We start from the raw sequence: 18416 nt of genomic DNA on the forward strand, positions 1-18416 counted from the left end.
TGTCGCACTTGGAAAAAAATCCCCGGAAAACGAAAACCCGTTTTTAAGGTAGCCAGTCATTCGAGATTGTGGAAGCAACCGGTTCGCCATAAGCGGAAATAAAATCCGACAAAAAAAAAAAAAAAGCAAAACCGAAAGTGAAACTAATTTCCCCCATTCATTTTTATTTCATTTTTGAATTGCACTGTGACGAAAGTGTATCTTCAAACATTTTGCATGTTTTAGTTTCTTGAGCACTTCCAAAACTGTTATGGTGTTTCATGTTTGACATACAGTTTACTTAGCTGTGTGTGTGTGCCAGTGTATTTACCTGAATATAACTATACACAACTATGTATTCAACTCTCTCTCTCTCTCTCTCCCTATATATATATATATGTGTGTGTGTGTGTGTGTGTGTGTGTGTGAACACACACACACACACACACACACACACATATATATATATATATATATATATATATATAGAGAGAGAGAGAGAGAGAGAGAGAGAGAGAGAGAGAAACATGCAGCTATGTATGTGCATGCATATTTTGTTTGTATGTGCACACATACAACTTTTTTGTATTGAAAATATTATCGTCAGTTTTATCTGCTGGTGAGACAGGTGCAATAGCCAAGTGGTTAAAGCGATGGACTTTCAATCTGAGGGTCCCGGGCTTTGAATCTCGGTAACGGCGCCGTGTGGGTAAAGGGTAGAGATTTTTCTGATCTCCCAGGTCAACATATGTGCAGACCTGCAAGTGCCTGAACCCCCTTTGTGTGATTTTACAAGCAGAAGATCAAATACTCCAGTTGAAGATCCTGTAATCCATATCAGTGTTCGGTGGGTTATGGAAATAAGAACATACCCAGCATGCACACCCATGAAAATGTAGTATGGCTGCCTACATGGCGGGGTAAAAACAGTCATGCAAGCAAAAGTCCACTCATGTACTTACCAGTGAACATGGGAGGTGCAGCCCATGAACAAAGAAGAAGAAGAATCTGCTGGTGAGTTTATGTTATGTAAAAATGTTGTGTGAAGCATGATGCCACCATGGAGCAAAATGTCCATATATGATGGCATATGTTATGTTTGTGTGTTTAAATGTGTGTGCATGTATGTGTGTATGTGTTTGCATTGACATGTAAATGAATATATAACCTGCCAGTTTTCCTTTGGCTCCAGAATATATAACCAGATACAATACCACATTATAATACTTTTTTTTCCCTGCCCTATCATTCCCAACGTGTCAGTGTACATTTCACTTTAGTGCTGCTGGAGTCCCCAAAACACAGCCACCCCTGGGTTCGTCTGCCACAGTACGAGTATGTGCAGACAGTCCACATTCAGTCTGTGAGTACCAGAGGTGCCTATTCAGATTTAACATTTGTAGGACGTACACAATCACCCAAATGATGATAATAATGACCACTTGGTCATGGAGCTAGATTTATCAAAAAAGCATCTCCCAAGACTTCCTCTCACGACAGTCTCCATGAATCTGCTGGCACCAAAGACCTTGACAGGCACTCTCCAAAGGCTTGGAAATGGAGGGGGCATTGTGAGAGCAAAGTGTGAAAAGCCACAGAATGCTCACACAACTGTTGCTGCAGGCTTCTGTCACAGATCTGCCAAGTGACCTTGGCAAGAGAGCAGTTATCGTTACAATCTGTCTGAATACATATCCGAAACAAGATACAATAATAATGATAGTATTTATATAGCACTGAATCTTGTGCAGAGACAAATCTAAGCACTTTCACACCAGTCATTTACACGCATGCATAACTCTAAAACTGAAGAAACTGAAGACAAAGAAGGGGTAGGGGAGGGAGGCTATCTTGTGAAGAGGTGGGTTTTAAGGCCAGACTTGAAAGAGCTGTGTGCGGAGACCTGACTAAGCGAAAGAGGAAGTTCATTCCAAATACAAGGTCCAGAGACAGAGAAAGAATGGTGTCCAACAGTGGAGTGTTTGAATCTGGGTATGCATAAACAGAGTGGATCCAAAGCCAATTGTAGAGAGTGAGATGGAGTGTAGAGGTGAAGGCAGCCACAAAGATAGGAAGGGGCAGATTTGTGAATACATTTATAACATAGACTGTTGATCTTATACTTTATTCTGTGTGAGACAGGGAGCCAATGGAGATGTTGCAAAATAGGAGTGATGTGCTCAGATCTTTGCTTTCTGAGGATGAATCGGGCAGCAGAGTTTTGTACGCACTGAAGGGACTGAATAGATGAAGCAGGCAAACCAGACAATAGAGAGTTACAGAAGTCAAGGCGAGAGAGAATGAGAGAAATGACAAGTCTAGATGTTGTGTCAGTGGACAGATATTTCCGAATAGAACTGATGCATCGCAATTGACTGTAGCAAGAATACTTCATTATTTCTGAAAGATGTGTTGTTGACTTGTTTGCTGATAAAGAGGTGACTTTGATTTTTTTTTTTTTTAAAGGCATTTCATATACAGTGCAGCACAAAGTTTCATCATTCAAAATACAAATTCACCAACAACTATTTAACACAGCAAAAGCTGAGATAATTCCTTCTATTTATCTAAATTGCCAAATTCGCTGTCAAATAATGTTAATATCAATATTTTAGAAATAAATAAGTAAAACTGGGTAAGTAAAATTAAAACAAAATAAAGGGATGTAAACTGATGATACAATCAAATAAATTGATCAAGTAAAATTAAAACAAAATAAAGGAACGTAAATAACCGCTTATATGAATCATAAAAGGCCTCTCTATTCACCATCCATCTCCAACATAAAATGCAGCATGTTAAAAAAGGAATAACAATAAAATGATAATAACAATAACAATAATAAAGGACAGCAACTGTAAGCCATTCAGCAACTGAAATAATGTAAATAGGCTGTAGTGACTGGGTGGTGGGTGGCTGGTATTAGAGTTAACAAAATTTGTAATCCTCACAGTCATCATTTCTTTCCTTTGTGTGCACCTGTCAAGTAAACTGTCGAATGCCAATTACACATGAATGCATTTATGTCCTGAGCATATAAATTTTCTTTTCTTTATAAATGTCTGTGCACTTTTCTTTTCTTTTTTTTTCCTGTATATGAGTTCATTTTCTATCTGCTTACTTTTCAATGTTTTTTTTTTTTTTTTTTTTTTTTTTGTCTATTCATGTTTATTTGTTTATTTATTCATTAATTTATTAATCTATCCATTTATTTGTTTATGCACTCTTTTTTCAAAAGGCCTGACTAAGCGTGTTGGTTTGCACTGCTGGTCAGGCATCTGCTTAGCAGATGTGGTGTAGTGTATACGGATTTGTTCAAATGCAGTGATGCCTCCTTGAGTATTTGAACTGAACTGAACTGTGCAGCAGATTCAGTTTACAGCCACAAACATGATAATCATCCAACCTGTCCGGATCCTGTGGTTGGTGATCATAAAAGTGTGACAGACTGACACTATAGGGTATCAATCAATCAATCAAATCAAAAACACTTTATCAATCCACATGGAAATTAAGTTGTGCAATCACAGGCTCATTGTAAACACTGGCATAAAATCATGCGCAACATAAGAAGAGATCAAAACTAGTCAAATAAGAATTCCCAATAGCTGACGATATACTACCCCCCCCCCCCCCCCCCCCACACACACATACTCATGTTAAGACAATAGGGTATTGCACAACAATATTAACAAATGAAAACATCCAACAAAAAAAAAGGGTATAGATTACTAAAAATGACATGCGCGCACGCACGCATGCACACACACACACGCTGTCTAATATCACTTCAAGTGGAAAGACGTTAAACTGAAGACAACAACACACACACACACGTTAAGACCATAAGGTATTGTACAACAATACATAAATAAAAACATCAAGGGAATAAATCGTATATATAAGTAAAATGCACACACACACACACACACACACACACTCATTCACACACACACTCACACAAACAACGTATGCATGCACATAACATATGTCACGCCAATAAAATTAGAACATTAAGATACATGAAATCCAAGTAAAATAAGAAAATATTTAAAAATCACTTCCGATCACACACACACAGAAATGCTTGCTTGCCCGTGCCCAATGTGAACTTGTGAAATGTGTTGTTATTGATCATGTTGTTGTTGTTGTTTTTCCTCAAAAAGCAAAAGAAACAACCACCTTGTGATGTGTATTTCTAAAAAAGAGATACATAACCTTTTGTGCAAGGGAACAAGAAAAATAAAATAAAAATAAATGTGTGACAGACTGGTTGTGTATTTCATTTTATTTTTGCTGACCTGTTTTTCATTCTCATTTCCTTCTGTTTTATCCTGTATTACACTTTGTCAACAGATTTCGGTACATGAAAGTTAGGCTGCTGTCCCCAGGGAGAGTGCATCAACAGTGTACAGCACCACCCACATTTTCTCTCATATATATATATTATATATATATATATATTTTTTAAGGTCTGCATGTGTATTTGTTTCAAAATATCAGAGTGGATATTTCTACAGTATTTTGCCAGGGCCAGCCCTTTTGTTCCCTTAGGTTCTTTTATGTGCGTGAAGAGCATTCTGAGCTCTGCACCTGGGTACATCATCTCGTCTGAAAGATTGACACCCAGGAAACTGCTCAAGATCTAGTGGAGTGGGGATGGGGCTGGGGGTAAAAATCCTGGTCCACATAAAGAACTCATACCCATAAACACTCATTACCAAGTTAGGCTCATTATAACTACACTTTTTCTTATCATTCATCCAAATTCACCCACACAACGTCCCAGCATTGGCAGTCCATGCTACCTTTACAGTTTACAGTTTTAGTGTATTGTATTGCATTGCATTGTATTGTATTACTCTTTAGTCATAACAGATTTCTAGAAGGCAAGGGTGATTTTTCTCCATGCTGCAAATGTATTTTTACCACAGAAAAACAAGAAGAAGAAGAAACAAAACAAAACTCTCAGACTGTTGAAAAAAGACCACCGCCACCATGAATTCCAGTTCCTTATGTACTGAACAGACTATTTTCTCAAACAATTTCTTTGAAGAGAAGATATTCTTGACAGTTCCATAAATCATTTCAAAATGCCTTGAATGTGACTGCACATTCTGAAGAGCAAGAAGATTTATAGGGTAAGGTTATTGATTAGTAGTTTTTCATGTTTGCTGCGTTCTTTTGTTTCATTTCTCCAGTTTATCTTTGCAGTAAACATGTTGTTTGACAAAGTTTATGTATTATTTGTTTTTCATGTTTGTTGTGTTCTTTTGTTTCATTTGTTTGCAATCCTCCACACTTTCAAGCGAAAAAGGTAACTGAATCTTTCAGATTAGATTAATGTAATCTTGGAGTGAAATGGACTGTTGGTATTGCTTGACTTAGGTAGCTGAAAGACAGACTTGTAAGATGAGATTTATGGTTGACTTCGTGTGTAGCTTTGAAAATAACTTGTTGAAAAATAAAGTTTAAAAGGAATGCGTTTTAATCAAACAGATATGCACTCACACATACACATTAACAAGAGGCAGTCTTGGTCAAGACACTGTTTATTCATACTTGTACATTTAATATTTAGGGCACCAGTTTGATGGCCCACTTTTCTTTACTATTCATCTACTCTTTCACTATAAAACAGTAAAAGACACTGCCACACATCCACAATGTCATAGTGCAATTGCTTGACTCAAAAAACGAGCCCTTTAGAAGTTAAGGCAATGTATGCTGATTACTGCAATTAGTCACCACTACTGCACATAAGAAACTCTGTAACACAATAAAGAAAATACACTAAACTGTTTACAGAATCTTTTACTGACATAGGTTACATAATGATTATTACATATCAAAGCAAACGCGAAGTAAACCAACATTATGCAAGCAGCTTTGGAAATCATCAGTGCATCAAATTTGATCTCCATTGGTTCAAAATGTACAATATAAGATATGTCAAAGCGTAGAAAACAACAACAGAACAAACAATTGAAAATAAATGCAAAAGCAAGAGACAAAACGTAACAGATGAAACAGACAACCCAAAGCACCTGTTTACACAGTATCTTCTACTGTTGCATAATTGTTCCGATTTCTGTAAATCCAACTTATCCTCTAAATATATTTCTGTTTAATAATTACGATGTAATAATTAATTGCAATGTTTTTAAAAGCGAATATGTGAAATGCTTTTATTTGAGAACATATGTTTATTACTCTTGTTTAATCAAGTAATCCGCGTGTGTGGGGTGTGGGGTGTGGGGTGGAGGTGGGGTGGTGGTGCGGGTGTGTGCTGATTATCTGGTTGTGGTTTTCCGCAATTCATCTTTATTCTTATCTTACCTGTCTATTATAATCAATGTGCAGTATAGTAGGCTATGTTTATAATTATATTCAAATAATGTTTCTTAATTCTTTCTGTTTTTACATTTAGAATACTAGTTATTACCTGCAGTGTGTGGATGTATGTATGAAACAATGTATGTGATATTTTTTACATTTGTATCTTTGTAATATTCGTACAAGCTGTTGTTGACTTTTACAGTTATGGTCCCCATGTTGTTTACTTGTCTATGTTGTGATAATGCACCTGACCAAATTTCTCCAGTTGGAGATAATAAAGTTATTCTTATCTTATCTTATCTTGCTCTTAGAAAATGTATTTTGTATCTATAGTACTGGTTTACACACAATTTAATGTCAGCATGATTCATGGTCTACTTATTGAAGATCTCATGGAGAATGACACTCCGAGCAGAGGTGGACAACAGTCTGGCTTCATCAGAACCAGTCCTGATTTCCAACCCGCTTCACAGGCTGTGCAGACCCTTGCAGACGGGTGAGGACACTGACTCGGTTCTTGAAGTGATCGATGTTTATGTAGCATCCCTGTTACAGAAAAACAGAATGAGTTATAAAGAGAGAGGGAGAAAGAAAGGGGTGGGGGTGGGGGAGAATGAGAAAGAGAGAGAGAGAGACAGAGAGAGGTGGGGAAGAATGAGAGAGAGAGAGAGAGGGGGGGGGGGGGGAAGGAGGGGAGGTGAAACAAAACTAAACAAAATGAAATGTATATTTGTTTAGTCAAGGTAATGAGATTAGCAAATGTACATGCTCCCCCTGCCCCACACACCCCTCACCCCAATCCAGCCCAGAGATAGAGAGAGAGGCAGAGACAGAGAGAGAGAGAGAGAGAGACGGAGACAGACAGACACAGAAAGATAGGCAGTTTTGAATCTACTTGTACATGTACATAATTACGAACAGTGGGTGCATTATCACTAATTTATTTGAGACTGCTGCATAAACAGGATGTATTTGACAGGCGTCGTACACACAAAAGCAGAAGTCGTTACACTAACCCTCTGCTCCCTTCTGCAACCGTGGGATCATGGGGTTCAGTTTGTGTTTTATTAGGATACAGAGAAATGCATTTCTACATTAACCCCTTGACTGCTGCTGACAAGTATGCTTGTCAGTGAAGGCTCATCTCGCAGTGACAGAACTGAGCTTACAGGTCAGGGTTTCTGTCGTCATTCTTTATTTGAACTATTTCCTCTTTGGACTGCGTTACTTTGCTTCTGCTACATCAAGCACTCCACTTAACAGTACACACAGGAAGTAGTTCATCATGCACTTCAAGTTTGCGCCACACTGATTTCACTGCACCAAGGTTCAGCAGTTGAGTGGTTAACTCTTTCAGGACGAAGGAATGCTCACGCATTCCTACACAAAACGTATTCGGATTCGGACGAAGGAGTGGAATAGCATTCTCCGAAAGTAAAATTCCATCATGCGCTGTACACGTGATTTTGTGATTAGCCAAGCAGAGTGCGCTATTTTGGGTCACTCCACAATCGAATGGTATGATTGGTCAGCCTGGGATGTGTGGCCCGTCTCGCACACATGCTGACAAAGTCACTGACCTGTCGTCTGCTCGCGTGCCAGCCTGTTAGCAAAGTGGGCTCTGCTCAGAATGTTGTGAAGCGAACAAGGCAGTGACGCCAACGTTTTAGGGTTGCCGAAGTACTTGAATTGCTACAAACTGAAGGGTCGGACATTGAAGAGGTGGATGATGACGAAGAAGAAAGCGAATTTAATGCAGAAAGCGAGCATGGGTATGGTGATTCGGGGTGAAAAATTGGCAGTATTTTCTACATATGGCAAAACTGTAAAAATAAGATGAGAAATTTGATTTTTTTTTTTTATGTAATAGCTCAGCACATAATAAACCAGTTCTGAAAGTTTCATTTTCTTACACGGTATTTTGTATTTTTTGTAATTTGTTTCCAAACCCTTACAAATGGGCCGTCTGGGGAAAAGCAAGGGAGAAAACTTGTCATCCCGAGTGAATTAATGAAGTTTCAACTATGCAGAGACAGTCCCCCCTTCCTGATGGGCATGACAGCTGAGTGGTCACACCGCACTAGACGCTTTGTCCCACTGGTCTGTGAGCTCTGTAGTTCAACCTTGGCAGTGCTATATGAGTGAAGGGTGCAGGTTTTTGTCCCACTGGTCTGTGAGCTCTGTAGTTCAACCTTGGCAGTGCTATATGAGTGAAGGGTGCAGGTTTTTGTCCCATTGGTCTGTGAGCTTTGTAGTTAAACCTTGGCAGTGCTATATGAGTGGAGGGTGCAGGTTTTTGTCCCACTGGTCTGTGAGGTCTGTAGTTCAAACCTTGGCAGTGCCATTTGAGTGGAGGGTGCAGGTTTTTGTCCCACTGGTCTGTGAGCTCTGTAGTTCAAGCCTTGGCAGTGCCATATGAGTGTGGGGTGCAGGTTTTCCCCCTGAAAGTGCCTGGACCAATGCTATTTTAGCAGTTACTTCCACTACCTTTTCCTGTGCTCATGTCACACATGTGTTGGTCAGGAAAGTTAAACTAGAGCAGTAGAAAAGAGAAATAAACCTGAAGGTGCCTGTAAAGCGTTGAGAAGTGTCAGTGCTGTCAGTTTAAAAACCTACACATGATTATGCAATCTGCACATACTTTTGTTCATGAGAGATGTGGAAAAAAGAATAGTGTACTTATCACATTACCCACAAATGGCGAACTCCTCCGTTCAGATCAAAACTTCTGCGGCCATGAAGAATTCTGCGATTGTTAAAGATGACAAGGTCACCTGGTTTCAGCTGGTACTCCAGCTGTCATATCAATATGAACATGTTTGACCAAGACAAAAATGATTGCCTGGATATGTTTTATTTAAGACCATAGCCACCAACTACTCACTATGAAATTAAAATGTACTGAGATGAACATTAATAATCTGAATCAAACAAATTCTTGAGTAATCTTTTTTTTTTTTAAAGGACTAAAAAACATCAACACATGAATAAATCAATTCAGCACAAAAACATTCAGTTAATGAAGATGTTGAGGAATGTTGTATAAAAAGATATATAAAATGCATGCTCTCTCTCCCTCTTTCTCTCTTCCCCCTCTCTCCCTCTTCCTCCCTCCCTCTCTCATATGAACACATGCGTAAGTATACAGAAGACTCTCTCTCTCTCTCTCTCTCTCTCATGAACACATGCATAAGCACAGTTGACAACTATGCACAAAAGGTCTACGTACAATGTGAGGAGAAAACTTGACTGCCTTTGCAAAGGCTTCATAGGCAGCATAGTATGGCATCACATCCTCCTTGGAAGACAGCATGAAACACACACTCCTTGAAATCAGGCAATGCAACCACCAATTAAAACAACATCATCCATAAGGTTAGTTATGTGGTACCTACTTATTCATCTATCTATAGGATATACTTTTCTCTTTACAAAGAACCTCTCATGCTTCGTGCTTATCTGCTGTCTTGGATAATTCATTACTGGCAAGCTATTTCTGGAAATGTAGAGGAAAACCTAACAATCAACAGCAATGCTTTTTTGGTGGGTGTTTATGGCTAACATTTACAGTGTCATGCTTACAAATATGGACATTTGAAGCTGTGCATCTGCAACGCATCATTTGAACATACTGTCTCATGTTCTGCAATACAAGTTTGTTTGTTGTTTTGTTATCAATGAGCACAGCAGTCATACTGAACAGCTGACATGATGAATCTGTCATTCATTTGTTGCCAGTCTTTATTATGAGCTTGACAGTTTGTGGATGCATCAGGTACAAAGGCCTACTCCGGTGCGTGCCTTCCTTAAGACCTAACATCAATAGTTCCCTGTGGACTGCCAATGCTGAGACTGTGAGAGACAAACCCGGATGTGGTATTATATGGGGAGGGGGGGGGGGGGGGGGACTTGGAGTGAGTGGCATAGGAGGAGTGCCACTTAAACAGTGCAAATGACTGAACAGCAAAAAAAAAAAAAAAAAAAAAAGAGTACATCACTACAACCTCCCTCCCTTCATGTGAATAAAAGAAAATAATGGTGACATCAAAAAACATTGAGAAATGAATATCCTCTGTAATCAAAAGTACAGGTACCTTCGACATTGTCTCTAAATGTTTAAACTGTTTAACAGTAAATTGTTTATGTTTCTTCGCACCACTGAACAGTGTATCTCTGACAACAAAAGGAAGTATCAGTATCAGTAGCTCAAGGAGGCGTCACTGCATTCGGACAAATCCATATACGCTACACCACATCTGCCAAGCAGATGCCTGACCAGCAGCGTAACCCAGTGCGCTTAGTCAGGCCTTGAGAAAAAAAAAAAGAAATAAGTAAATAAATAAATAAATAATAGATATATACATAAAAAAGAACTACTACTACTCATAATAATATCTATAAGGAAGGACTGTGAATACTGATTCACCTGCTTCACAGCCAGCGGTCCCTCAAAGGCAGGTGCCCAGTTCACGCCGACAATCTGCAACATTATGGTGTAGTATAGGAATTGAGTCTTCTGAATCCATTTCAAAAGCAAGATGAAAAAGACAGGAAAAAAAAAATTACCAAGGCAAGCTTTAAGTTCTTCCAAGTGTTTAACCCCTTGGCTACTATACCTTGGTAAAATGAGCACTGCAGCAACATGCTCTCAGTCTAAATTTCACACAGAGAAACCTGCTGTTACAAAATTTAGAACAATACAATACAATACAATACAACACAACACACTGCAATACAACACAACACAGTGACATTCAAAATGACATTACTTCCTCATACTTCATCATAATGATGTTACCTCCTCACACCTTTCCAAAACATTACCTCATCATAATGGTTGAGAACAATGTGTGGCCTCTGGCACTTCATCTCCACTGGGTAGTCTCTGGGAGAAGAAGAAGAGAGAACAATACTGATCAGTACCGCTAGATTCTCAAGTAAAATGGACATTTTTTTTTTATTTCATTAACAACTTTTCTGTGCTCACTGACACAGCTTTGACAGGAAAAGAAAATGAAAAAGATAAATCAGTTTTGCTTTGCCTGACAGGAAAAGAAAAGAAAAAGACTGCTTTGCTTAAGACTTAGGGTCTAAACTTAGCAAACAGTTTTGGGATTAAAATGGAAACAGAGAAAAAGAGAGAGACAGTGAGAAAAAGAGTGAGTCTCACACACACACACACACACACATGCATGCATGCACACACACACATGAACACACACACACACACACACACACATGCATGCACACACACACATGAACACACACACACACACACAGAGGAGGGGGATGGAAAAGGAAAATTCTCCCCCAGGAGCTGCTTTGACTGCAAATGTTGGACATCAGCCATGAGTTGTGCTTGCAGAGAAATATCCTTCCATCTAGAAAGGAAAATGCAACATCTGCGGACAATATCTGTTGAACATATTCTTCTTCAGTACCCTGTTTCGGAAACTTTGTATGATAAATCTGGCACTGGCATTTGTGCAGTGAAATCCCCTGACATTTTTTTTCGTATCAACAGGACAGAAAATGCAAAGGTGATGTTTATAGTGCCCTACATACCAGTCTTAGCGGTTCTACTATTAAAACTTTAAAAATTCAATTGGAAAAACATGTAAAATGGTTTTGCTGATGAAAAACCAGTATCTGGTAAAAAAAATCGTCTTAGCGACTCTGTCAAAACAATCGTCTTAGTTACTCTGTCACACAGAATCCATTATCTCTCACCATCCACAGTCACTGGGAATGCCAATGCTTTTGACTTTTTACATTTTTTTTTATCAGCGGTTTCTCTCCTTAAATTAACTACTTCCCTTGTTCTTTCATTCTACAGATATTCATTTCACCTTCAGCTTCAGTTTCTGAAGGAGGTGCCACTGTGTTCGGGTGAATCCATATACGCTCAGAGGAGGAGGGTGGCAGAATGGTCAAGACACTTATCTGCTACGAGGGTCTGGGTTCAAATCCCGCTTTCACTCTTTCTCTCCAATTTGACTAGAAAAAAAAATGGCATCTAGCCATTTGGACGAGACAATAAATCGAGGTCCGAAGTGCACACGCACTTAGTGCACTGAAAAAGAACCCATGGCAACAAAAGTGTTGTTCTCTGGCCAAATTCTGCAGAAGGGATCCACTCTGAAAGGTACACAAGTACATTTGCATGCACTCAAGGCCTGCCTAGCATGCTGGGTCATGCTGCTAGCAGGTCAGGTATCTGCCCAGCAGATGTGGTGTAGCATATATGGATTTGTTCCAATGCAGTGACGCCTCCTTGAGAAAGTGAAAGTGAAAAAAAAACTTATTTCACCTACTCTTCTTTGATTCCATCACCCTCCATCTCTCCCGTTTCCCTCAACTCACCACACAACTCCTCCCCTACCTGACGGGTGCAATAGCTGAGTGGTTAAAGCATTGGACTATCAGTCTGAGGGTCCTGGGTTCGAATCTCGGTAACGGCACCTGGTGGGTAAAGGGTGGAGATTTTTTTCTGATCTCCCAAGGTCAACATATCTGCAGACCTGCTTGTGACTGAGTTTGGTGGGTTATGGAAACAAGAACATATCCAGCATACACAACCCCAAAAATGGAGTATGGCTGCCTACATGGCATGGTAAATAAACAAAATGGTCATACACGTAAAATGTTACATGTCTGAGTGTGTATGTGTGTGTGCCTGAAATCTGATTGAACGACACAGGAGATGCATGATGAGTACCCAAATGGCAGCCGTCAGTCAGCTCTACCCAGGTAGGCAGCCTGTTGTGCAAATGACCCTGTGTTTGTAAAGCACTTAGAGTTTGATCTCCGACCAAGGATAGATGCTATATAAAAATCCATATCAACCTTTAAAAAAAAAAAAAAAAAAAATCTATTTCACATTTAAATGTTGACACTCAAACGTGAAAATCAATGCTTCAACCAGATGTCTACAATCACAAGTGTGTGTAATGGAACACTGAACACAACTCCTCTTCCAGCCTCCTCTCACCTGTCATAGTGGACCTTTTGGAATGTGGCTGGAACCATTGTCAGGGTGGTAAAGTGATCAGGGTGGGTTTCTCGGAACTCCTCTGCCACTTGAAAGACGTCCAAAAACCGGCTCTCCCCACCGGTGACACATTCATCAAGCCTGCCAGCAAAGTGTGTTGGAAATATTTACACACACACACACACACATGTACGAACATACACACACATTCACACACACATGCATTCACACAGATACATACATTCACACACACACACACACACTCACACCCACCCATCCAAATCCTGCCCCCCCCTGCCCCCCACCCACACTCCCTACATACACCCACACACGATTACAAGCGCACCCAAACACACACACCCACACTCTTAAAAACACATACCCATCCATTCCCCACACATACACCCAACACACAACTGAACCTCAGAAAAGGCAAAAGCTGTAGTCCAGCAAGTAAGTGTACACAAAATCCACGAGGAAGTCACACCCACCCACCCACTCACACACCCATCCATCCACCCACCCACACACTCATACACACACCCATCCAACTCCCACCCACACACATGATCGAACCTCAGGCAATGCAGAAACTGCAGTCCTGGGGGAGACTCGTAGTACACGAGATCCATATGAAAGTCCAACTCCACATTACTGTAGGCCACATTGATGGGTTTGGGTGTGCTGATCACATCAAATGCCTGGAAAAAACGAACCCAACAACAACAACAAAAAACCCCAGACATTTTATTTATTTATTCATTCATTTTCAAACAGAATACAGGAAAGTGTTTATATACTTTTTTTTTTTTTTTCCAATATTGAATTTTACGTGATTTCTGGAAGGATGAAAGGGGTGTGTGTGTGTGTGGAGGGTGGTGGTGGTGGTGGTGAATAAGCTTAGGCCTGTAGGTATTTTTCCAAAGGAGTGAAAGATATGGGGGGTGGGATGAGTGAAGAAGTTGTGTTAGGGCTTTTGATTAGTATGAATGAATTAAAGTTGTTTTACTGTGATGCCTCTTATTATTTTTTTTTCAAGCTTTTTTTTTTAATTTTCCCATTTTTATAACACATGGACAATTGACATGAAGACATAAATGAATAAATACATATATTGGGAAAAGAGAAAAGACAAATCTGACAAAAACATAGTAACAATAGGAAAATAAAATAAAAAACAAACAACAACATTAAAAACAACAACAACAACAACAACAAAACAAACCTCCCCCCAAAAAACAACATATAATTGATATACACATATAACATTCTCAGTAAAAACAACTAAGAATGTTTGAATAAGTCATTTTAAATAAGTCTTCAAAAAAAAAAAAAAAAAAAAAAAAAGAAAAAAAAAAGTAATAGATATCCATATCCCTACATATCAACTTGCACCATTTTTTCAACATCTAACTTAGTTGTGTTTTATTTCCATACATGGTTTGGAATATTGTTTTTATATGTTGTTTCTAATTAAAGGTAAGTATGGCAACCATTTTATTTTGAAGCTGTGTGTTTCACATGCGATCTTAGCATTATATTCTTCGATTTTGTATCTTGAAACAATGTAGTGTTCAAAAGCGTGAATATTTGGAAATGCCTCTTATTTTTTGTGAACTACGGAAGTGCTGCTTTTTGGCTTAAAATTCAGTCTGGTGATATTGGATTTTTATTTGAACTATGATCTTAGCAGCTGCATACTCTGTGAGAGAGAGACAGGAAGTGAAAGTTCAAGAACAAGAACAAAAACTTTAATCTCCAGGCCTCCAGCCCCTAGAAAGAGGTCAAAAGTACACAATATGGTGATCACGCAGCGACAACAAAATGTAAAATACATACTGACTTAAACCTGCAGAACAAAAGTGCTTCTTGTGCATAGTAAATTAATTCTAACTTTCATCATTGTTGTCACAGAATTCCTGTTGTATCTTCAGGGCATTAAATATATTAACACAAAGTTTACAAATACTGTAAACAGAACCATTCTTCAGCAAGTGAACATACGATTGACCTTCAGAGTTCAGATGTTTTTGCCGCAGGTTACTGTAATGGACACAATTGTTTATAAAATGGTTTTCATCTTCGACCACATTTTAACATTTACATGCATAATTTGAATTACATTTAAATGTTCTCCTAAAAATGATCCATTTATTGGGAGCAAACCAAGCCGTAATTTTACCAAACAGTCCCTAAAACACTTTTTATCCACAAAATCAAAATATTGTTCACACTGAAAGAGAGGAAGTGAAAGAGAGAGAGAGAGATAACGATAACGATAATGATAACGATGTTTTATTCAGATTAAGGCCAAAGCCCCTTACTGAAGGGGGTCATACAAGAAAATAAATAAGGAAAATGGCTTGACACGATAAACCAAATCACAAATCAACCAAAAGTAGCTAATACAATATTCAACAACATTCACAAAATAACAATTTGAAGTCTCTTCAATGCCTCATATAAATATATGGCCAAGTTTTGTTGGGTAAGCTCATGTTTTGACGACATGAGCACATTAAATCTAAAAGCACAGGGATCTTTATAATATTTAGGTTGAATTAATCTTTGTCTGAGGTCACTCAAAGCAGGGCAACATAGCAAAAAATGCAATTCATCTTCCCTACCCAGGTTGCACAATCGACACATATATACATACTCACTCCTACTACAGTATCTGAAACTGAACAGCAATATTTGAAACACCAAATCTAAAGAGAGAGAGAGAGAGAGAGAGAGAGTGTATGTGTGCGTGCGTGTGCGTGTGTGTATGGGTAGGGGTGGCATGTGTGTGAGTGGCATGGGAAGATGTGCAATGCGGCTTTGCTGACTGAAATGGGGAGGCATGTGAATTTCAATAAACTGTATATCTGTATATAGCTATTTCCATTTGCTTTCATTTAAATTATCTTTCTATTTTTCATTCATTTGTTTCTTCTTATGTTGGACACGTGCTGCTGCCAAAAAGAAAATCTCTGTACCAGAGTATAGACAATAAAGTTTGTTTATTGTATTGTATTGTATTGTATTGTATTGTTCAGTTTCAAGGTGCTGTCAAAGTCCGCAGACTGATTAATTAATACACGCTACACCACAAGAGCAGTTCAAGAGAGAGAGAGAGAGAGAGAGAGAGAGAGAGAGAGAGAGAGAGAGAGCAGAATGATGCCGAACCTCTGCATAAGCCCAACACGTTGATCAGGCCTTGAGATCCTACCCAAGGTATATGTGAATTAACATGATGATGAACTAAGGCGTTCTGGTATTCTGATATTCTTAGAACACACACACACAAGAGTGATGGGTTAGTGGAGTGATGGCCTAGTGATAACGTACCCACGAGAGAATCTGAGGATGCAAGACTGAATTCCACATGTGCCCTCCTCTAGAACTTGAGTAGTGGTCTGAACGTGTCAATCAGATGAGATGATAAACTGAGTTCCAGTATAGCATGCATTCAGTGCACGTAAAAGAACCCATGCCAACAAGAAAGTTGCCCCAGACAAATTTCTGTGGTAAAATTATGCATGTGTGTGTGTGTGTGTGTGTGTGTGTGTGTGTGTGAGTGAGTGTGTGTATTGTGAGGTATGTCTGTGTGTATGCTGTGAGTTGTGTATGTTGTGTGTGTGTGTGTGTGTGTGTGTGTGTGTGTGTGTGTGTTTTGTGTTGTGTTGTGTTGTGTTGTGTTGTGTTGTGTTGTGTAGTGTAGTGTAGTGTAGTGTAGTGTAGTGTTGTGTTGTGTTGTGTGTGTGTGTGTGTGTGTGTGTGTGTGTGTGTGTGTGTGTGTATTGTGAGGTATGTGTGTGTGTGTGTATGCTGTGAGTTGTGTATGTTGTGAGTTGTGTGTTGTAAGTTGTGAGGGGTGTGTGTGTGTGTGTGTATTGTGAGGTATGTGTGTGTGTGTGTATGCTGTGAGTTGTGTATGTTGTGAGTTGTGTATTGTAAGTTCTGAGGGGTGTGTGTGTGTGTGTGTGTGTGTGTGTGTGTGTGTTGTATGCATGCGTGCAAACGATAGGAGCTAGACTAAATGACATGGGAAACAGATAATTAGCACCGAAAAGTCAGATGTCAGTCAGCTCTACCCAGGTAGGCAGCCTGTTGTGCAAATGACTGTGTTTGTACACTGCTTAGAGCTTTTCACATTGTCACTGACAGAACGCAATCTCTGACTGAAGATAGGTAATAATTTTACATTGTCATCTTTATCTAGAGTTTGTTGACACTTTCTCAACAATCTACGAACTTTCGTCCTGCTAAGCCTACATTCCCCATCAAACCAACCACCAATTTGATAATTTTGATTCACTCTAATAGTCTTCTTCATACACATCGCACAATCACAGACTCAGCTATTGAAGACATCCAAGGCTTCATTTATAATCATTCACATCAATCATTTCTACGGCTAATTTGAATCTTTCCTAGATATAAACTTCACACATCCTACTGAAAAACTCTTGACAACTATCCATATTCCAAACATATTTTTCTATAACTTGAGTATTAGACATTCTTTCCTGTAAATGATTCTCATTTTGGAATGAAATATGACATTCAACAGGAAAATGATCCAATTCAACAAGATCACCAACACACAATTCGCAAATATCTGACATAACATTGTAAAAATCATTTGACGAAACAAAATAATTATTCACACTGCAACCATTTTCGCCCATGTACGTCACTGATAGAACGCTATCTCTGACTGATGACAGGTACTATATGGGTACAGGTATCAATGATAATGTTAATAAATGTCCTTGAACTCACCTGTCCATAAATCAGATGTTGAACAGGCCCAATGTACTCAGCAACCTGCAGAGAGAAAAAGAAAGGATCTAAAATGGGTTCATCAGCAACAGACAAACAAACAATATCTCTCTGACGTAATGCTTCGTTGAACTCAGCTACATTGCAAAAATCTTGAACAACAGTTCAGGTCACATCTGAACACATGGTGCTGCGTTTTACTGAAGACAGAAAAAAAATATGTGTTATGTATTTGTGTTCATTATGCACACACACACACACATTAGCTGGTGTGTGTGTGTGTGTGTGTGTGTGTGTGTGTGTGTGTGTGTGTGTGTGTAAGTTTTTCCATGTGTTA

General features: G+C 39.0%; 1 protein-coding gene across 4 annotated transcripts in view; it reads right to left on the reverse strand.

The window, feature by feature from the left end:
- Positions 1 to 5513: 5513 nt before the first annotated feature.
- LOC143280876 (gamma-butyrobetaine dioxygenase-like) overlaps positions 5514 to 18416 on the reverse strand; it is a 64798-nt gene continuing 51895 nt past the window's right edge. For all 4 annotated transcript variants that reach the window (XM_076585619.1, XM_076585620.1, XM_076585621.1 and 1 more), the window contains 8 exons: positions 18080 to 18124; positions 13886 to 14010; positions 13310 to 13450; positions 11143 to 11203; positions 10745 to 10798; positions 9548 to 9616; positions 9010 to 9114; positions 5514 to 6864 (listed from right to left, as the gene is read on the reverse strand). In XM_076585619.1, coding sequence (XP_076441734.1) covers positions 6757 to 6864; positions 9010 to 9114; positions 9548 to 9616; positions 10745 to 10798; positions 11143 to 11203; positions 13310 to 13450; positions 13886 to 14010; positions 18080 to 18124 — 708 coding nt within the window. In that variant the 3' untranslated portion in view covers positions 5514 to 6756. The remainder of the gene's footprint in view (positions 6865 to 9009; positions 9115 to 9547; positions 9617 to 10744; positions 10799 to 11142; positions 11204 to 13309; positions 13451 to 13885; positions 14011 to 18079; positions 18125 to 18416) is intronic.

The sequence above is a fragment of the Babylonia areolata genome, chromosome 4, assembly GCF_041734735.1.
Source record: "Babylonia areolata isolate BAREFJ2019XMU chromosome 4, ASM4173473v1, whole genome shotgun sequence".
NCBI lineage: Eukaryota > Metazoa > Mollusca > Gastropoda > Neogastropoda > Buccinidae > Babylonia > Babylonia areolata.